The sequence below is a fragment of the Puntigrus tetrazona genome, chromosome 3, assembly GCF_018831695.1.
Source record: "Puntigrus tetrazona isolate hp1 chromosome 3, ASM1883169v1, whole genome shotgun sequence".
Classification (NCBI taxonomy): Eukaryota; Metazoa; Chordata; class Actinopteri; order Cypriniformes; family Cyprinidae; genus Puntigrus; species Puntigrus tetrazona.
Window position 1 is genome coordinate 12,659,823 of NC_056701.1, and position 21,446 is coordinate 12,681,268.

The 21,446-nt window shown below is 42.6% G+C and overlaps 3 protein-coding genes across 7 annotated transcripts in view; 2 read left to right on the forward strand and 1 right to left on the reverse strand.

Moving 5' to 3' along the window:
* LOC122329559 (protein phosphatase 1 regulatory subunit 29) overlaps nucleotides 1-2,026 on the reverse strand; it is a 90,821-nt gene extending 88,795 nt beyond the window's left edge. Inside the window, exons 1-2 of one of the 2 annotated variants that reach the window (XM_043225878.1) lie at nucleotides 1,973-2,026; nucleotides 1,837-1,898 (exon numbers count right to left, since the gene is read on the reverse strand). The gene's annotated coding sequence lies outside the window, so the exon portion shown is untranslated. Of the gene's footprint in view, nucleotides 1-1,836; nucleotides 1,922-1,972 lie in introns of those variants that run through there. The other variant, XM_043225869.1, reaches the window with a different exon arrangement.
* LOC122329583 (nucleus accumbens-associated protein 1) lies at nucleotides 1,859-16,841 on the forward strand. 4 transcript variants are annotated; one of them, XM_043225909.1, is made up of 6 exons: nucleotides 1,859-1,992; nucleotides 6,112-7,149; nucleotides 8,184-8,354; nucleotides 9,650-9,755; nucleotides 9,839-9,936; nucleotides 11,909-16,841. In XM_043225909.1, the coding sequence occupies exons 2-6, from the start codon at nucleotides 6,141-6,143 to the stop codon at nucleotides 12,214-12,216; spliced, it is 1,692 nt and encodes a 563-aa protein (XP_043081844.1). In that variant the 5' UTR covers nucleotides 1,859-1,992; nucleotides 6,112-6,140; the 3' UTR covers nucleotides 12,217-16,841. The 4 variants fall into 4 exon arrangements, with proteins under 4 accessions (XP_043081844.1, XP_043081853.1, XP_043081824.1 ...); XM_043225918.1 differs by lacking the exon at nucleotides 1,859-1,992 and adding an exon at nucleotides 2,464-2,685 and having other exon boundaries at nucleotides 8,187-8,354; XM_043225889.1 differs by lacking the exon at nucleotides 1,859-1,992 and adding an exon at nucleotides 2,477-2,685.
* A 1,732-nt stretch (nucleotides 16,842-18,573) lies between these two features.
* ier2a (immediate early response 2a) lies at nucleotides 18,574-19,935 on the forward strand. Its single transcript, XM_043228192.1, has one exon. It carries the CDS (start codon nucleotides 18,689-18,691, stop codon nucleotides 19,256-19,258), a length of 570 nt encoding a protein of 189 aa, XP_043084127.1. The 5' UTR covers nucleotides 18,574-18,688; the 3' UTR covers nucleotides 19,259-19,935.
* The last annotated feature ends 1,511 nt before the right edge of the window (nucleotides 19,936-21,446 follow it).

Genomic DNA, 21,446 nt, shown 5'->3' on the forward strand with positions numbered 1-21,446 from the left:
TATTACACTGAAAGACGCTACACTGAAAACTATTTTTAAGGTAAATGGTTGCAATCAATATAGTTATTTTTTGTCAGTGCAGTACCTCAAAGGTACAAATCAGTAGAGAGAGAGAAAGAGAGAGAGAATGAATCTACAGCTAACAGCTTTCTGACGATTTCAGGGTCTTTACATAACTGATGTGACCTATAAGGTTAATTTATGCCACATTCCAGCGCTGCACGTCAGTGTTTTTCCCCCCAGCAGTTCCCAAGTTTCAATGTTCAAGTGCTGCCATCAAGCGGTGAACAAAAGTAATCAATCAGTTCGTCTTGTGCTTTGAAACGGTTGCCCTCGACTGGAGCAATTTCCCTCTTTACCCCTACCATCTGTCATTTGAGGACTCTTTTCTCCAGACAATCTGTGCTCAAGCTATGAATTAACTATGGATGTCGTTTTCTGCAGCAAACACCGCCACACAACGGAGGCTTGCCGACAGTGGTGACAATTTTACGGTTAGTGAGTGTCTTCTGCAGATGTTAAAGCGCATAAAGCACACACATAGCATATGACCGAACTACTGAAGTAGATAAAGGGGTGGAATATTAACAGCAATCTTAAAAAGCTCCATAAAACTAAAATAGTGAATCAATAAAAGAAATGTACTTGCATATGAATTAACACAAATAGATCTGCCTACACATCTGACAAATCACTACACACACACACACACACACACATATATATATATATATATATATATATATATATATATATATATATATATATATATATATATATATATATATATATATATATATATATAATAACATCACATAGTTACATAACATACATCAACACAGGATGCAGTGTAATGACTGATGGTCTCTGATATGCAGTAGGCTAAGGTCTGAAATATGACTGAGATAAGGCACTTGAACCCCTTGATGCTCAAATGTGGCTAACACTGTAATAGACTTTAGTTAAATGAGTAATTTAGTACATGACAATTAAAAAGATGACTCTTAAACGGGCATGTATTGAAATGCATTATATGAAGTAAAAATACACTGGCTGACATAAAGGTTTGAATGGACTGGAGCTTCTCAAAGGAGAAAATATTACATTTGAATCCTGATAATACTGTAATAATGCCACTAGAGGGCAGTGCTGCGTTTTGTTTGAATTTTACAACATATACATCTTACATCACGTTCCACAATCTATGGGTACAACATGGGGCCTGAAGTTTGTTTATTCATTCAACAAATGATGAGTTAAATTTTGGATATGTCTAAGTGTAGTTTGATTAACCCGAAATGAATTAGATTCTATCATATATTAAATATTCAAACTGTAATTATATTGCATTGTAAATAATTACAGTAGCATGTCTGTAAGCTGAAAGTTTGAACTGAGATGTAAGTATTTTTTAAGAGTTCTTAAAATGTCAGTTAAAAAAAATCATCCTGTTAATATAAAGTGGCAATTATGTGAAACACCACATCAGTTATCAAGATTGTGTATAATGTGTATCAGGGTCGTAAGGGACGGCGCTCGGTGCGAAAGTAACAAAAATACAAAAACAGACAGGCATTAGTTTCCCATTACACAAACGAAAACAAGTTTACCCAACGTAAATCCCTTAACTTCAAACAGCATGCAATGTGACCCTGTATGATTTTAGGGCTACTGTAGAAGCGTACAAAAAAAAGTATGGCAAAAAAAAATGCAGTGTAATAATACACATACGCCAATCTGGCAACCCAGTGTTTTCACTTTCACCAAATCGTGACTACGGAAGCCCGTGCGCACGTTTTTCAGAGGCAAAAAAATGCAATTGGAAATATAGCTCACCGGGGTAATGTAAGGACATCTATAGGGTCAGCATGTGACGTCACGCGGTCGTACAGTTTTCCCTGTAGATTCAGACACATAGATGTTTATGACCTGAAGCAGGTTTTGGCCTTGTTCACGGTGCGGGCAAACTTACATGGATTTTACGAGCATACAGTGAGTATTTCATGATTCCCACGTTAAAACATGTATGGATAAACAGTTCTAATCAAGAATCGCCCACTAGCCTCATTGACGCGGCCAGGGATCGTTTTTAAAGCAAGGCTGTTAAAATGAGTTATGCGGGTATTTTAATGAAACAAGCGAGAGAAATGTTAAAAAGCAAACGCGCCAATCCTTTCGGAACGCTGTAAAAATTCTCCAACACTAAACGCTGAATTAGCGTTATTTAACGTCCCCGTTAACGTCGTCTCGCGCTGTACAGTTCTGAGTTCATGGCGTTCTCCGCGCGCTCTATATTGGGGATCTGTCTGGCGAGACGTAGAGGCATGGCCTACTTTTTGCGCACGTATGGAAACGAGGCGGTGGCTCTTTTCGCTGTTGCTGTGCCAGCCTATGCGCAAATACATCTCGACGCTGGATAGGTCTCCTGGCATTGAGGCTGCGCCTGTGATGATCATGCGATTGAGTGACGATGGGGAGTCATGTCTAGTCTATGCATGATCAGTGGCTCTGCGCTCCGCATCCCGCTGGAAAAAGAGTTCGCGCTCGACGGCTCTGCGATCGACTCCGCGCCTATGCCCACAATGAATGGCTGTTTCCAGCGCGAGACAGACGAGGCGAGAGAGTGAAGGAGAGCGAGCGCGTCGGACTCCATTGAAACACTTTGAAACGGCCTCCAGCTAAGGGGTGAGTATCCCGCCTTTGAATCCGCGCTGCGCGTCACTCAAGGTTGCGTGACATGCGAGGACCGCGCGCGAGCGGCTGTCCTGGCATTTTGGCCGAAATCCGGCGGCTTTGAGATGTTTGGGGGGCATTGTTTTGGGGAAGGTGTGCGGTGGGGGATGGGCACAGACTAATGGTACCAACAAAAAGTTTAACCACTTCGCCGACCTCACTGACATGGCTGAACGCGCGTGCTGGCAGATGTTCCGGAGTCAGATCTGGCTAATTTAAAAACCCGATTTCCGGGATCTTTTTAATCTGTCAGCCGAACGGCTTCTATTTGTGCTTTTGATTTGAAGACGGCACTTTGAGCGTGATCGATGTTGTTGTGGCGAGGAGTAGTTCAATCATTTTCTTATTGGCGGAGTCTGGCTGACCCCCCCCCCCTTACTGTCAGCGCTGGTTCAGTCTGGCTCGCCCCCAGTTCGTGCATTTGTCCCGGGATGACCTGTTGATGTCTGTGAAATAAGATAAGGTGGGGTATCCGAACTAGCGCGAAATCGCCATGGAACATTAACTTTGAAATCCCGCGGACTGAAAAGTATGCACTCGGGTGTTTTTGGGATGCTAATACCGGCTGCTCATTGAATCGTTGGGAGATTCTTGATTGTTACCGTTGTAACGGCGCGGCGTGGTGAACGGGGCGAACCCTCGTTTCGGCGGACCCGTCTAGGCCCGAGGATGTAGGCACGCTCGCTCTCGGTGCGGTGCATTGGCAAAGACGGGACAAGAGCGGCAAACTTGCTCGTTTCGTGCGACGCGACGCGCCTCTTCCCCCCGCTGCGTTTGTGCTCGCTCGCATGTAGGTGCTGCATTTCTCACAGAGTGGCTCATAGCGTGCGCTTTTGCCATCGTTCTTCACCCCTTCACGGGCCGTGCCAGTGGAGAACTCCGGACAGACGGGCAGATTGACTGACACACGGTTAGCCTGCCGCCGACACAGCCTCATAGCGCCGCTGTACTGGCAGGTCTGGCGGCCAAAGGTTTGCTCTTTTGTTTTTATTACATTTTACTTCACCATTCTGCTTTGTTGGATCAGTGTTAGTTTATGTTATCGGCGTGTGTTTAATGGCTGAGTCTGCACTTCCATCACGCAGGTTTGGCATCGCAATATTAGATGGGTCTCTGAAGCTGAAATGTTTCTTTTTGCGTTGATGTGTATCGGTGGTTCTCAGCTGGGGGCCCGGGGGCCGCTAGGGCTCTCTGTAAACTTCCTCAATCATCGTTTTTTAACAGTTGAAATTCTTAGCTGCTTAGAATATATATTGTAATATAAATAGTGAAGTGTATCATGTTATTCTAATGGAAAATCTGTGACTTCATATGCACTGCCACTCAAGACAGGGTCTTTTTATTATTATTTTAGTGCATCATACAACTTAGGTGAACAGTATTGACTTTATTTTTCCTCTCTCAACAATCATGCATAAAACATCTGTAGCAGCGTTCTTTAACTCTGTACACGTTTGCTTATCTTTTATTTTTAAAAAAAGTTGTGGGCAGAGACGTTCTGTAACAACAAAGAAACAGATTCATGTGTTTATTGGATATTTCCTTAAAGAAGGCACAACTAGTAATCCTCAAATCAACAAATGTGTTTAGATCAATTACCATGACTTTTTTTTATATATATATTGGCAGCAACAGCATCTATTTGTAAAAGGGTTGCAAGCACCTTTGACTTTGACCATGGGGGACCCTGGAAGTTACGAGGGTTAAGAAACCACTGACTTTCAGGGTGAGTTTGGGGTGAACCTGGACACTTTCTGATATTGACTGCCCAAAAAGTCACCCAGTTAACATTGTTCACTCAAAAATGAAAATGGTGACCATTTGTTGTCCCAAAACTGTATTAGATCCGTTTTCAGATAAATGGGATATTTTGAAGAATATTTGCAACCAAACTGTTGAAAAAGGATAACATCCACAGTATTTTTATTTATCATAGTTGCATTTAGAAGAAATAATTTGTCATTGACAATAAGAGCTAGAAATCTATGGATACCTGACTGTTCATTAGTAAAATAAGATTGAATTTATGAGGTTATTATTTTATATTTTTTACGTAAGCGTGATTAGATGTTCTATCCTCATTGGTGTGTTAAAGTCTTTAAAAGTTTGTGTCCCCCCTTGCACACCATGATAACCATACTTAAGGTGTCCCTCTCCTCCCCCACCTCGAGGGAAAGCTTCTTAAATAAACCCTGGGCCTCTCAGTGTGTATGTGTGCCACTGCTCTCTGGCCAACTGTAAACAAGCCGTTTTGTCTGATGTCTATGGCTTGTGTGTGTGTGTGTGTGTGTGTGCATGCATGCAAGGGAGGGGGAGTGAGCCTGAAGTCAGACAAAGAGGGTACTTCTTTTACCACAAACGTCCTGTTAGTTCTGTGTGATCAGATCAGATTGAGTGATTTTTAATGTGATGGCTTGTGTGGGAAACATGTGCCCAGATGTTCTGCCTACCGCCGTCTAATCTTAATGTGTGAAGTATATCACATCACAGTGTTATACTGTCGTGTTGGTTTAGCTGACATGATTCGAGGGCTGTTTTTACTTCGCTAAAAGATTGCTAAACAATAAGCCACAATTTTTGCGCTGACGGCAAAACGTCAATCTGTGCCTTCGCAAAAAAGTTCTGCCACTCATTCTGCTGATTCGCCAAAAATCCTCCCCCGACTGATATGAGCGTATTTGTTGCCTAAAAAGGAGGGAATCGTAAGCACCGCAGTTTCAAACTCTGTAGTAAAGTTTTGGACAGCCCTTTTTATAGTAGAAGGCACAGGTTAACTTTCTAATGAATTTCCCCGGCAGCACGGCTGCAAGCTGTAATGATGGCTTTGCTCATGGTGTCACATTTAGCAGTAATAAGACTGACTGCAGTGTCAGTCAAAGCCCATTGTTTTCCACCCTCTTCCTCAACTATGACCTCAATCACTGGTTTAGTATCTCTCTGGCGCTCTCCCCCTCTCTCCCTCCCTGCTGTAGTACTGTAAAGAGTGCCATTTTATCTCTGTCTCAGCTGAATCACCATCTCATTCAGATTAGCAGTCACATCCCGCTCGCAGGATTTTAGCGGCGGCTCGCCAACCCCCCTATTATTTTTCAGAGTTTGCATGTTCTAGGCCGCTCTGCTAAAAGGTGCCCACAGGCCTGTCCCTGGGGTCTTATACATTTCACCTTTTAATGTAACAGTCTGTTGCCGGTAGCCGTTTGTGTCTTTGCAATAAATTGTGTCGGATACAGTGGATTTTACTGCTTTAAAAGCAAATGATGGTTGCAATGAGTCTTCAGGGATGAACTACTGTGCTGCCGAGAGAATGCTGCTGACAAAGATCTCTTTCTTTCTCTTCCATCTGTCTTTCCCTCCTTCTCTTCCTCCGGTGGCACTCAGATTTCTCTGGTGGTGCTGGCCATAGCGCCATGGCTCAGACCCTTCAGATGGCGATCCCAAACTTCGGCAACAATGTCCTGGAGTGTTTGAACGAGCAGCGGCTGCAGGGGCTGTACTGCGACGTGTCCGTGGTGGTGAAAGGCCACACCTTTAAAGCCCACCGCGCCGTGCTGGCGGCCAGCAGCTCCTACTTCCGTGACCTTTTCAACAGCAGTGCGGGCAGCAAAACCCCTACAGTGGTGGAGTTGCCGCCGGCCGTACAGCCGCAGAGCTTTCAGCAGATCCTGGCCTTCTGCTACACCGGCCGCCTCAGCATGAACGTCGGAGACCAGTTCCTGCTCATGTACACGGCCGGCTTCCTCCAGATCCAGCAGATAATGGAAAAGGGCACGGAGTTCTTCTTGAAGGTCAGCTCGCCCAGCTGCGACTCGCAGGGCCTCCATACTGAAGAAACCCCTCCGTCGGAGCCTCAGAGCCCTGTTACCCAGACGGCGGCGGGTGCTGCGGCTAACGGTGGAGGCGGGGTGGTGGCTACGGCGGCCAGTCGACCCGCTTCCTGCTTGACCCCCTTGCCCCTTGTCTCTCGGGTGAAGACGGAGCAGCCAGAGGCCTCGCCGTATTCAGTGGTTTGCACGCCAGTGGCCAAGCGGCTCTGGGAAGGAGGCAATCGAGAAGGCGGCGGAGGCTCGGGGGCGGCCGGTGGAGGAGGGATGAGGAAGGCGGCTCGCTTTTCCCAAGAAATGGCACGAGGAAGCGCCATTCAGCAGCAAGGTAGCATGGGACTTGGTATGGGTCTTGGAATGGGCACAGGGGGTCATGGTGGAGGAGGAAGCACCAATGGCAATGGCAACGGCACAAGCAGTGCCACCCCTGAAGGCACCAGCCCTGGTACTTTGAGTGCCTACGCCAGTGATTCGCCCATCTCTTACCACGATGATGAGGAAGAGGAAGAGGCGGTGGATGACGGCACTGAAGAGCAGTACAGGCAGATCTGCAACATGTACACCATGTATAGCATGCTCAACGTGGGTGCTACAGGTGAGTCCACAGCACTGCTTGCATGTGATGAAATGCTATAAATCATTTACTCAACCTCATGTTGTTCTAAAGTTGTATGACTTCTTTATCGTCAGCTTTTAAAATTCAAAAAAGATGCAAATGCATCATAAAAGTTGCCCATATGATTCGGCACTAAGTTTAAGTTAATTTTTTTGCAAGAAATTGACTGAATTTTTTTTATTAAATGTTATCATAAAACTGTATAACTTGAACTATTTGTCCACGCATACTTTTCATTATTTATTTGACCTTGCAATTTTTAATCAAATTGTCTACACTATGCACGTCAAAATACAGATGAAATGTCTGGTGCTACTTATTTTGCAACTACGTTATTGTTCAGTGACAATCTTTTCAGTTGTGATCAGTCCAGTTAATTTATAGACCTGTTAGTATAGACCTAGAGTAATGTAGACCTGTTTTGTGAACTGGATCAACAGATTCTTTTAAAAGAATGACTGAATTACTGCTAGACCCATCAACTTTCGCCGTTTCGGTGAATAAAGACCCCAAAATCCAGCTCCATTGCACATAAACTAAACCATGTTAAAATGTCTAAGTTTTAAATTAGCACTTCCTAACCCAACACTTCCTTTGATCGTCTGTGTTGTAATGTATACAGCCTCTTGCTTTTTTGCTTCCCATTTTAACAAGTTAACTATTGTCTGCTTTCTTTTGTGCTTCTTAAATAGGAATATCATCATAGCTAAATTCACACTTTTTTGTTAAATGCTTGAACTGTTTGGAGCTCATGAATATTTTATCAGAAGTTCTTCTTATCTTCTCTCAGAAGGCATGAAAACCGAATGTGTTCTGATGCCTTTGGATTTCACAGGTCTTTTATTAGTCTTGGTCCCAAGAGCTCTGTATTATCTGTCTGTTTTTGAGAGTCAAAAGACTTGAATACTAGTTTAATCTTCACAGCTGTCTAGACTGCGTGTGCGGAAGATCACGTTTTTGTCTTCACGCGTTCTCCACTCTTCATAAACTTCCTTCGTTCCTTCGTTTCTCAGCAGGCGAGCGTGTGGAGGCCTTGCCGGACCACTCGGAGACCCGACCCAGGATGCGCGGCCGACAGGATCTTGCCTCTCTCCCCGCTGAGCTCATCGCTCAGATCGGCAACCGCTGTCACCCTAAACTTTATGAAGAAGGTGACCCTGCAGAGAAACTGGAGCTAGTTTCAGGTCCGAGTCTAATCACTGTACCCGTTTATTAACAAAGCGCAACAGATCAACCAGATCTTAAGTCGAAGGTGTATTGTCTTGGAATAAATCATTCTTTTGTTGTTCAGACCATCATATCGTATTATCCTGTATGGGTTTTAGGAAAACAACATCTGAGAAAACAATGTTAAAGTTAATCTATAGAAGAGTCAAATTGGGAGGATAACTGGCATCGCACAACTGAGTCATGTTCAATAGCCCATGAAAAGCAAATGATCTTGTGTGGTGATTGATGGGTCAACTGTATTTGGAGAAGCTGTGTTTTGGTATTGTGGTGTAGAACAGGTTTTGTTGAGTGACTGCAGGCTAGAGGAGGCTTTTGTGAGCTGTAAAGCATGGCCTTAAGTGACTCTGAGCCGACCGACTGGATCTGTTCAGTACATATAACAGAGGAATCCCGCTAATCGCTGGAACTTTATTTAAACAGCAGTCGCATATATAAACATGCAGCTCAAAGTGCTTTACAAATACGATAAAAGCAAGCGTTCGAACATGACCAGACATGAAGCAATATAAAGTGGAAAATGAAATGAGGAATTGAAACAGACGAGAAGACTAACGATAAAAAGGTTTTTTGGGGAATAAAATTGTCATCAGAAAGTCATTAAAAGATGAACAAATACAAAGCGCTGGAGGAGTGACAAGCAAAAATGGAAATGAGACAAAAATGTTTAATTAAGAGCAAGAAAATAAGCTTTGAATGGTTTGAATTAGTTTTAGTAAAGCCCCAACCCCCACGCATGGAGGTAGGATTTGTTTTTTGAATTCTAATGACCAACATCTATTTTGACTTAATCACAGGAATAAATGACATTTTAAAATGTTAAATAGAAAAGTTATTTTACAAAGTTTTCACTATATTATTGCTTTCACTGTATTGTCTTTTACGGTCATTGTTATATTCTGTATTTGAACGACAACCATTTAATATGAAGGCATAGGTGTAGAAAAGCTACATAAAAAAACAGTTGTTAATACAACAATCATCGCTCAAACTTCACAAGTCACTATTAACGCTAACACGCATGAATGAGCTTTAGCGGTAATAAAGAAAGCTGAATTTCTTTCTGAGCATTGTGCGATTAGTATTCATTCATTAAACATTCATTTTTGGGTCTTCTATGCATTCATGCGATTCGATGAGTCATAAGGCATTCGTTAGTCATTCAATATGTATCTGCTTATATATCTTGAGGACATGAATATGAATGACGTTTCACGCCTTTTAAAGTGAGATTTACGTATATTGTGGACAGGCACCAGTGTGTACATCTCACGAGCTCAGCTGATGAACTGTCACGTCAGTGCGGGGACCAGACACAAAGTCCTTCTGAGGAGGCTACTGGCTGCTTTCTTCGACAGGTGAGTCCGCGAGACGTTAAAGACTCCTTCCGTAATAGTGAAACTGTATGACGTCTAACTTTTGGGTTCCGTGTGATGTACAGGAGTACTCTGGCAAACAGCTGTGGAACTGGCATCCGCTCCTCCACCAATGACCCCAGCCGTAAGCCGCTGGACAGCCGAGTGTTGCACGCAGTCAAGTGTGAGTTTCAGCTCTTTTATATTTTTACCCAAAAATGAAAATTCAGTTTACTCACCCTGATGATTTCTTTCTTTTGTTGAACATGAAAGAAGATTTTTTTTTTAGAAGAAGAAGAAGACTAAGAATGTTGATAACCAGACAGCTGCCGCTAGCGGTTTACTTTCCTAGTATTGTTGTCGTACTATAGAATTCAGTGGCCAGTGGCAACTGTTTGGTTACCAACATTCTTCAAACATCATCTTTTGTTCAACAGAAGAAAAAACATACACAGGTTTAAAACAACTTGATGGTGGGAAAATAATGAGAGAATTTTCTTTTTTAGGTGAAACCTTTAAGGCCTGTTTGCTAGGGGTTGGGAAAAACATTTATATGGCAAAGTATTGCAATATTTGTGTGGTTATGTTGTATCGAGACACAGACATCAAGTATGATTCTTTTATCGGGGCCTGAGTTAGAATTGTGAGTATTGCACATCATTTTACAAGCTCCGGGCATAACGTGAGGAAAAAAAAGATAAAATCAATAATTGAGATTTTTATTCAGACTGTAATTTTACAAATGGTGTCTTAATTCTCTCACATCTCTCTATAATGCTCTCTCATTCTAAATACATTTCTATATATGCAAAAAATATAGTAATATAAATGGCACTTTTTTACTTTTTTCTATGCATGGAATTGCATGGTTTTGGGTGGTTTTCCACTGGGTACAGTACCTGATACTTGGTACTTCTGGCTGAGATTCCATGTGAGCCATTCTGTTATCAAAATGTGATGTGTACACTCTGCTGATCACTGATTGGTCAGACAGAATCGTTACTGCATCATTAAACTTGTGACATGAGACAACAGAGGCACTATCGATCAACTTTTTTTTTTAATGAACGCAACTGTTTTGAAAGAGCGCACTTTTTTTTTTTAACAAGCAGGTCTGTTGAGGAAGCACAGACGTTCCTCTTTTTAATAGCTGAGTGGAGGATCTGGCGAGAGCTTAATGGGGCAATGTGTTTAATTCTGCCCACTCTAAAGCAGTAACTAAACTGCAGTGGAAACACGAGCTGAACTGAGTCGTACCATGCAGTGGAAAAACGCCAAAAGTCTGTTCACTCCTATACTTATGAATTTGATTAACTACAACACGCAGTATTATAGAATAGTCCTGCCTTCTAAATGAAAGCACCAATCTCTGATTGGAAAACGTCATTGCGTCACTGCAGTGTCTGTTAGAGGCTCCGATTCCCTTAAAAACCTGAGCATGTTGTGATTACAAATGCGCATTGGCTGGTCTGGCCTGATTAAAAAAAATATATATAAAAATACAAAATTTAAAATAAAAAACACAAGAAAGCCATTCATTGAAGTTAATTTCAGATTTTGTTTCTGTTTTGAAATTTGTAACTTAATTGCAAGCTCAGTGAGCAGTTTTTGAGATTCCAGGTTTGTCCTTTCCATTTAGATGAGACTTGGCATTGTATGAGCTGTTTGGAGGCATTGCAAAAATGACCCCTGAGTCAACAGACTTTCCTTCAAAGGGACTTTGATATATGTTTTTTGCAAAATGTTTAAAATTGCGAAAATATATATAATGATATGTTGTAGGTCCTTTGGGGAGTCCAACTCTTAAGGTCATTGCACATGTTAAAAGGAAATGCAACCTCACGTTGGATCAGGTTAGATTTTCTGCGTTTTCGCATCCGTAGCATGCATTTTGATAGGAAAGAAAAGAAAAAAAAATGTGAAGGAAAAAAAAACCCTGGAAATTTGTAAACCGAACTTTTTTTTTTTTTGTCCATCTTATAAATGATTAAAACATTGACAGCCAATCAGAATCCACCTGGAAATACCTGAGCCCATGCTTCTAATAAACGGAAAGTTAACATACATTAGTGTAGGTGCTGAAAATGATGGGTAAAAGTTACCGTTCTTGATGTGAATTGGGCCTGTAGAATTATTTTTTTCCCTTATGTCAACAGTTTACTGCCAGAACTTTGCCACCAGCTTTAAGGAGAGCGAGATGAACGCCATTGCGGCGGACATGTGCACTAACGCTCGGCGCGTGGTGAGGAAGAGCTGGATCCCCAAGCTGAAGCTACTGATGGCGGAGGGCGATGCCTATGCCAATTTCCTCCCCGACAGCATCAAGATGGAAGCAGACGGCCTCGGCGGCGAGCCTGCCTTCGAGACGGCAAGCCTGGAGGGCGGCGCTTCGGTGGAGACCGGAGGATCCTCGGGCGAGTCTCTGCAGGGTGTGGGCGGAGACAACGGCACTTTGTTTCAGTGAGCGACCTGGCGAGGAAAGCCCTGCCCCATCCCCTCTGCCGCCCCACCACCTACCCGCCTCCCACCCCGCTGCGTGACTCTGGGCTCTGCTGCTTCTGCCTGGGATGGGAAAGGGAGAGTCGGGTAGGGGATTGGAGGAGATTGCACGGTCTAGCGTCGGGAGGAACACAAGGGGTTGATGCCAGGGGCGCCATTTTCTTTTCAATCATTTTTGTTTTGCTGAATAACCCTCTTTTGCACAGAAGATCCCCTTTGCCTCCAAGTAAATCTAGTCACCGATGCTATAGGAATGCGTAATTAGGACCAGGAAAAGTTCTTGCGGCGGGAGGGCCGAGGTTCCCTGATCTCACTCTACTGAATTTGAATGTATTTGTGATTTTGTAGCACCTGGCTATGTCAGACTAGCCGATTGTATTTGGCCCAGGAGGGAGACAGGAAAAATGATCTGAAGGAACAGCAGATGGAGAAAGTAGTGAGGGAGGAGAGGAGAAAGAGAAGTAGGTGGCATATTCTGTCTCTCGTTCTGTCTAAAACGGAAAGAATCTGATATCCTCCTCTCCTTCCATTCCTCCCAAAATATATGTGGGATCTTAGTCTGCCACGTTCTTTGTTTTTTATGTCGCCGTTTTCTCCTTTCCCCTTCTACTTGTTCCACTGTGTGAGATTTATATGAATCCAGAGATGATGAAAGATGATTAAGGACTGTAAAGGATAAAAATATATTTATCTGCTCGCACCTTTAGAGCTCGAGAGAGAGGGATTGTTTTAAAATCTCTTTTTGTGTTTTTTTTTTTTTACCTTTTTTTTTTTTTTTCCTCAAATGTTTCTCAAGAGACACCTTGTTGTTGGGCTTTAAATGGAAATAGTGAGAAAAAATAAGGACTATTTTTGCATAAGGATTATCTTGCATTTCAAAGACTGGTGCTTGGCTTGTATCTCGATCACGTTCATGTCCGTAGCTGAATTCTGATTGGCCGTTTAGACCAGCGATGTACAATTTGCAGATTAAAGGGGTACTTTATCCAGAAATGTAAATTCTGTCATCGTTTCCTCACCCCCATCTCAATTCTATTTTCATTCAGTGAGAGGCCAGTGGGGTTCAGAGCTGTTACGGACCCCATCGACTTTCATGGCGTGCGCATAAAAGCATTCTTTAAAAATATCTTCCTTTTATGTTCCACTGAAGAAATAAAGTCAGAAAGGTTCAAAAAGACTCGAGGGTGAGTAAATTATGCCCGAATCGGATAAGCTATCCCTTTAAGAGAAAAGAAAAATCGTGTAGGACATAAAAACAAAGTGTTTTTAGTCTGTAAACCTTTTTAGCTTTCTTCCCCCCCCATTATCGCACACAAACACGCTTTTTACAGCCCAGGGGGAAGGGAGGTTGTGCTTCTTATTGTTAGTCACTTTACTGTCTTAAGGTTCGGGCCTGACTTTGTGTGTGTTTGGGAGCGGAGGAGGGTTTACATTGCCTGTGTCCCAGGAGAGGAGGAGCAGAATGATTAAGTCTCTTCATGTTGCCCATGTCCCTGTTTGGGCAGCTGTGTGTGCGTGTGTGTCTGTCTGTGCTCGCTTAGGCAAGCATGTCTGTGTCCGCACAAGTCACCATCTGTATACATTCCTTGCACATAGTTGGCACTGTGCGTTTGCATGTGGGTGATGTGTTGAGTCGGGGATTTAGGGTATGTTTGTTTCTGCGTTTGTGCGCCCAAGGCGCCATACGGATGCTTTTAAGGAAATTCGGCCGTCTGAAAGTTTGCCGTAACCCGTGAACTTTTGCATATCCCAAATTTCCATCGGGATTTGAATGGGATTGCATGTGATGTCTTAATGTGTGCTCAGGCTTGGGTTTTAAACACACATGCCTCACGAAAACAGAAATTCGATACGGTAGGCTATTTTAATATTTCATGCCTGAGTTATTAGGCTGTGCTTCTTTGTATAAGTCGTGTTTTGTTTTTTTTGTTTGTTTTTTTTTATTTTGCCCGTCTGATCTCCTGGGACACATACAGTAGCCGCCCCCTTTCTGACAGAGGAAATGGACCTCTTTGCACCTTTTCGTAGACTGAACTAGAGCTTTTTGCACCTTTTTTGTAGAGGAGAGTGGTGGATTGTGCACCTTTTTTGTAGAGTGTAATCGATGGTTTTTGGACTAAACTTCATGGATGTGTATGTGTCGGTATCTGGCCCGGAACAGAATGCACCCCTGCGTCTGCGGCCAGCCGTGCTGAATACTGATGTAAATATCGAAGAGACTGTTGAACAGATTTTGACCACGTTTTTAACAGGTCGCTCGTCTTTTTAATTGATGGCTTACATTAGGTCTTTCACCCCTCTTGTTTTAGCTCATGTTTTTATTTCATTTCTTTTATTTGCATAACCAAGTCTGGCTTACCTGCTGTTTGTATATCTGGAAATTGTAGTTTTTTTTTTTTTCTGGCTTAAGAGTCGTAGCAAATAAAGTGAACTCCTGGCAAGTTTACTACTTAAATGCAGTCTGGTTCAGGTCTGACCGGTGACCTTGTTTCTTTTCCTTTTCTTTCGGACCAGAAAACAATAATGCCTCTTGTGTAGAAATGTATAACATTTGAGAAGCCTGCGAAATCAACATCTGGGAACGTGCATGCATCCATTTCCTTCTCCGTTTTATTTCTCCATTCTTTTAGCAGACCACGTGTACTGTATTTACTTTTCAACTACTACTAATTCAAGGTGAAAGAGTTGACTTGCCAAGTTTTTTTAAGGATACAATATAGAGTTGTTTGACTGATGATAGAGTACTGAGTATTTTTTCATTTCTTTTTATCGACTAAAGTGCTGGGAAAGTGGGGGGCCATGGTGAGGGATGTACTGGTGCTATGTGTGCTATTCTTTAGATGTTAAAGGCCTGCTGGGTCACTGGTGCCTTTTCAGGAGGACTGCGGGAGACGAACTGCGTGTGTATCAGGGTGGGGCGCGGAGCGGCGGTGCTTCTCTCTCTCCTCTCGCCGGCTATGACTGTGCCAGTGTTTATGCGTCCTCCATTTTGATGGCACAGATCACATATGCTGCATGCGTCGCTGGAGAGGAACCGCTGTGTCCATGCGCCACCTGCTGTCTGTGTGTTGTTACTGCAGCTTAGATTTACTTCTTACAGTCAACACCAGGGGGTGTCATGCCTGAGAAAGATGACTCTTGGTGGCCACAAAAAAAAAAGGCCTTTCTCTTACTAGAAAGCTGAAGGTGACGTGTGTAATTTGCTTTTTTTCAGTGTAAAAATACAAGTAAGCCATTTGGTTTTACTTTAATTTCCCCCCCCAAAAGGCGTAACACTGTGGCTCTGTGACGCTATCAAAAGTTGCTCTGTTTGTTTGAGCAGCCAGCGCAAAAGAGCATCAACCCACGATAAGTTCAAAATCATTGTTTTTAAATTACACACTTCACCTTAAAAGGTTTTTTACTTACTTAGCCTCGCCTGGTATGAAAGTGGGAATGAAGGGACCAGTGTTGATCAAAAAAGGCCGGGACGTCCATATCTGTCTGCCTATCTGTCTGTTCTCTGTGCCTGGGTAAAGCACCTTTTTCTGGGGTTTGTGTTCGTAGACTCCTCGGCACCTTGCAATTCAGTCTGACTGTGTCACGGAGCTCGGAGAGCAGATAGATGGCGGACACCTGAGTGGGTGGAGAAAGAGCGTGAGAGTTTTACTGCCCATAAGTCTTGTCATTCTTCCTTGTAACACAGTTTGTTGGGGTACTGTGCATTGTAGATCATTGTGAATTTGTAACCTGGTGGATCGCTGACAGCATGCCAGAGAAGAGTACGGCGCGATGTATTAAAAATTGAACTCTTTTTATAAACGGTGACTGTCTCTCCTCTCTGCAAAAAGGCAGAAACCGGGTCCGTCTGTTGTGGAGAGACGGGCTGGCTGTATTTTGCAGGTTTTCCTTTGGCTTGCAGTTTTCGCTATTTTTATTTTTTTTTGTCAACCTAAGCCTCTTTACCCAGAATGCAGCACTGCTATTCCACTCTAAATAACAGACATACCACATAAAGATACTCTCACCTCTTTCTCTGCGTGCTGCGTTCTCTTCCAGCACACCTCAACACTCTGCTTTCAGTCTTTCCCTGAAATGAGACGACGATGATGATGATGATTATAACCCAACTTTGCAAATGTTTTGGTAAAGTAACGTGTGACAGCCGGACAAATTGGCGTCCGGACATAGCATCACGAATTACAGAGAAATACAGACAGGATGGGGATGACATCAGCTCGCTTGAACACTCAAAACAACAAACTGGTTGTGAACCTTTTTTTTACGATGCAGTGTCTCACTTTCTATGAATACATCCCTATACAAATCTATATACTGTATATTACATAGAAGCACTAATGAAGTTTGATTGTTAGTCGTGCACTCTCAGCATGAGTTGTAACCCATACCCAGCTGTGCTCATGCAGTGACCCTGTAACGCCAGTGCTCATCCACTCCATTCTGTCTGTGTTCAAAGTGCCAATAACTTTGTGAATCCCTAACTGTGACCCAATATTATCAAAAGTAATTGCACATTAACTACTGTAAAAAATGAGTAAGAGAAAAGTCAAAGGATACAGCTGAATATCTTAATAAAAGTTTGTAACAAAGGATTGTGTCTTTTGGCTCTTTGTTTTGTCTTTTGTGTGTGTTAAAATAATAATTCTCTTAGTCTTATTTTTAGTTGGGGTTTTTTTTTTTCCTTAAAACTAGAAATAATATTGGGATGAAAATAGTCTCGTTTTCCTGCCCAATTTTTTCCCCCTCAAAATAAGAGCTATCTGTACTGGAAAACAAGACCAATATACAGCGCAAGAAAACCATTTTAGCCACAGTTAGCATAAGTAGTAGTAGTAGTTTAAAGTAGTAGTAGGTGGTGGTGGTAGTAGTAGTTTTAATATTACTACCTAAAATATTTGATTTTCCCTTTTTTTCTTTTTTCTTTTCTTTTTTTAAATAATGCTTTTAAGACTTGTAGCCCTTGGAAATCTGGTGAGGCCACCTAGTAGAGAACCACAGTGTATACAGTAGCATGTTTAACACAATGCACCCAAACTGCATTCTTTCTGAAGCGAGTACACTTTGACTAAAAATAGAGTTCTTTCCTGGACCCAATGTTATGAAATAATTCAAACTAAGGTACATTTTGGGAAAGTAAATATCGAATGTCAAATAAAATTAATTTTTAAGGCACGGGACATCCAAAGGTTTACTGCAGCCAACACTTACTATTAAACTGGAGCAGAGTGGATATATAGATTTTCTCTTACAATGAGACTCTTACCTCAAAATAACCCAATAAACTCTTTCCTTATTCTATCAGGAATTATTATCGCACAGACCTTGGGTTTTACTAGGATCTAGCCACAGAGAACTGTGTTCTTATGCAGCCTTTCTTCACACTATCTGCAATTCAAAAACTTCAGTTTAAGCGCCCCTTTTGACCTTTAGTTATTTGTTTTATAAAATGGCCTTGAATAGATCCACTGCTTCTAATGTTGTGTGGATAAAAGACTTCCATTCACATTCGACATTTCTCTCTGTAATTTTATACTTCCTTCCACCAAACACTAACCTGAATGTGGACTGAATTCAGAAAAAAGAAACTCCTTTGGGAAAACAAGATTCAAACAGCACCTGGGAATCTGTTCGATAAAATGGTGCTGTGCGTTTTACACGAAAACAGCTGGATACAATCCGTAAATGGGCAGAGGAAGTTTGACGCGCTCGTGTCGTGTGAGGTTATTGGCTATGACGAAATCTCGAGAAGCAAATATGGCAACAGGAAGTAGCCTGAGCGCACCCACGCATCATGGGTTTTCCACAGAGCGGACCAACTAGCGGATGTTCCTTATATGGGCATAAGAGAATTAGGAAGCTAACAATATCCACGAGAATCAGTGTGTCTACCAACCCAGGCTAAAAACAACAAAAACTCTGTCAGTGTGTTGAGTTAAGATAGAATAGAATAGAATAGAATAGTTACAAATTGCAATAGTTAAAATACAATTGTCTTGGTTAAGATTATAATACGATTTTTTTTTATTAAAAATAACATTACTAAATGAATTAAAGGTACCAAAAAACAATCACGCTATTACATTGACGTTGAGTTACTTGAGTTTTTTTTTTTTTTTTTTTGAAAGGTCATTGATGTTCTAGTGCTAACCAATTGATGATTAATAACTAATCACCAAAAACCCCTCTGGCAGATTACATCAGAAACAGAAAGACACACGTTCTGACTTATTTCCTCAAACAGAGCCTCAAGTCATATGGGAGGAGCCCGCGTGTCAATCACAACCGCATACGTCACCAAAACTATATAAAGCCCGCTGTCTTTACGCTGTGGTTTACTTCGGTGAATGAAACGACTGTGAAAGTGGACTGAGCTCAGGGGAAAAAAAACCTAAACAGTGTTTGTATATTCTCAAAAGTTAACTTAACAACTAAGAACAATGGATGTCACAGCAGAGGCCAAGCAGATTATGGTCCAGGCGTTGAGTAAAATGTACAGCTCGCGCACGCAGCGCGGTGGACTCCGTCTCCACCGGAGCCTGCTGTTGACGCTCGTCATGAAATCTGCAAGAGATATCTACCACTCTGCCCGGCTGACGAGCGATAAAAACGGGCAATTTGACACGCACGGTGTCACAGAGAGCGCAGCACAAGCAGAAGAGCCCATGGACACAACGAGCTCCACGACTGCACCTCTGCGCTCGACTGAGACGCAGGCTACCGAGGACGAGCAGAAGTCCGGACTCGAGGGTCATTCGCATCTACACGACCCCGCAGGACTCGCGGTGGACAAAGAGAACTGCAACCCAGCCGGAACGGACCGTCACTCTAGAAAGCGACGGAGCAAAACAGCCACTGACCCCGACTTTCTGCCGTGCAAAAAAGCCAAACTGGAGTTCGTGGAGGTCAGAGGAATTCTTCAGGCGACCCAGAGTAACTCCGCTAACTGCGGCAGGGCGCTGGACTCGCTGTCACTTGTGCCTATGCCAAGAACTATCGTCACGTTTTGAAAAAGACTATAAGAGCAATGGCACAACGCAGGGACAGTAGAGTGAACTTTGCGCACTACTGAGGGAAGTGAACCGTGGCGCGTATCTGCCGCCGAGTTCCTCCTGGAGCATTCAGGGCACTTGGCCGACGTGGAGAAGGAGTCTGTGAGTGATTGCTCACAGTGGAACAATGTGACAGCTGATTACTCATCGGAGAGAGGGTCGTTTGAAATTTGTGACTAATGGTGCTCGTTCAAACCACCGTGTTTCTCTTGACTCATGGCGTGACGCGGTACTATTACTTCTACAAGAGGTGTGACTGGGAGAACTTCCACGGATATTCAACATTGAACATTATTGACTATTTATTTATTGACCGAGAATGGTTTCTGGTTGTTCTGTGTGTGTGGTTCGGACTGTATTCGTCTAAGGTGCTGTCAGGATTGTCCGGTCTTTACGCTGACTGGGATTTTTTTGTGGGCTTTTTGCTGGAAAATCCTTAAGCTGTTGTGAAACTTACTTACTGGTCCAAATGTAACAGACCACCTCAAAGCAAACCATTGTAGCCGGTCAGTCAGGTAACGACCAGGGATTTTCCAGCAGCTCAACGTGACATAAGCTACTAAAAACAGAGAGACATCGCGATGCTATGATGTAAATCTACCTCACTTTTGTACAATAAAATATTCTAAACCGTATACTTTCTGTGTGTGTGTGTGTGTGTGACGCATTTTGTTCAAACTGGTTTATCCGGAAAATGTCCTGACCGAGTTAGCTAGGTTTGTGTGTAGTTGTACGCGCTCTGTAAGTGTTAGTGGTCATGTGACCGGAGGTGCGGATGGCTCGCGGGCAGGAGGTGTTCGCGGAAGGCAGGATGCGGTGAACACATCAGGCCGGATGATCGCTACCGTCTCTTTTTTTTCACACTCCCACTTCTTTTCAACCCCCAGTACCGGATAAGGATATGGGGAACAAAAGAACAGAAGCAGTAAAACGTTTAAGCCATTTACACGTTATTAATGTAATGTTAGCAAGTGTAATTAAACCCAAACACTTCTTTTATTGCCTATTGCCCTTATTGATTGTTTTTGTTCTATTTAAGTTTACGCTTAAGTTGACCTAGTATATTATGTTAATTTGTGAGGGTATATTCAACCAACGTTACATCACGACGCTACCATCCAAACCACAATGAGTGAAAGGGATACAATTTTCGGCGGTTGAAGGTCGTATTTTTTGAGACTTGAGCACAATTATCAAATTAGCAACTCGTTAATTTTATTTTATAAAAACAGAATATTTATGGTTGGATATATTAAGTGATGGCAGTTTTATTTTTCACGTTTAGGTCCGATAATTAGCGGCGCTCGAACAACATACTGTTGCTATGGTTACTTCCGCTCTATCTATCTATCTAAGCAAAAAGACAACACACACACTAATAATAATAATAAAAATAATAACACATACACTATATATAATTTTTTAAATGCATATTAAGATCCATAATTTTGACCCACACAATGTAGGCTAATGTCAGGTTAAAAGAGATTGGCTACACTAAATTAATTTAATTTCGTTCAAAACCAGATTCGCTATATTGACAAACCAAAAAGGCAAAGAAAATAATTCAAAATCGACAAACACCGTGAAATAGACGGAACAAATACGTGTAATAAATACATAAATCTGCGTTTGGGCCGTGTGTATATTTGTTGTTGACGCAGCAGATGATGCCCCATGTTGGAAGGGGTAAGGCAGCAGGAAGCCGGAAGCGGGGCAGGCGCGCGAGAGAGGAATGTGCGAGTGAGCGGAAGGAGGTATTAATAGAATAGAAGAAGGACAGCACCCTTCACACATCCGCACATCTGGCCGACATACAGCAGACAGCCAAGGGGGAGGGGAGCTGCTGAATGCCTGTGTGGCCCATCGATTGTCCTGCTAATGGAATGAGCTCCCCCTCCCTTTTCTCGTGGAGTCTGAAACCTGAGCCTCCGCTGTCTGAAATCTCACAGGAATGCACTGTTAGCTCCTGCAATCTCCTGACCAAACGACTTTACAACACTAAGATCAGCAGAACTACATTTACACAAAGACGCAGGAGCAGAAAAAGGACAGAGCAAGGGTAAAAACAAAGGAGACAAGCTAATCATTTATCAAGCGACCTTATGGGCTATATTTAACTTGCGACAATCTGACCATATTGAAG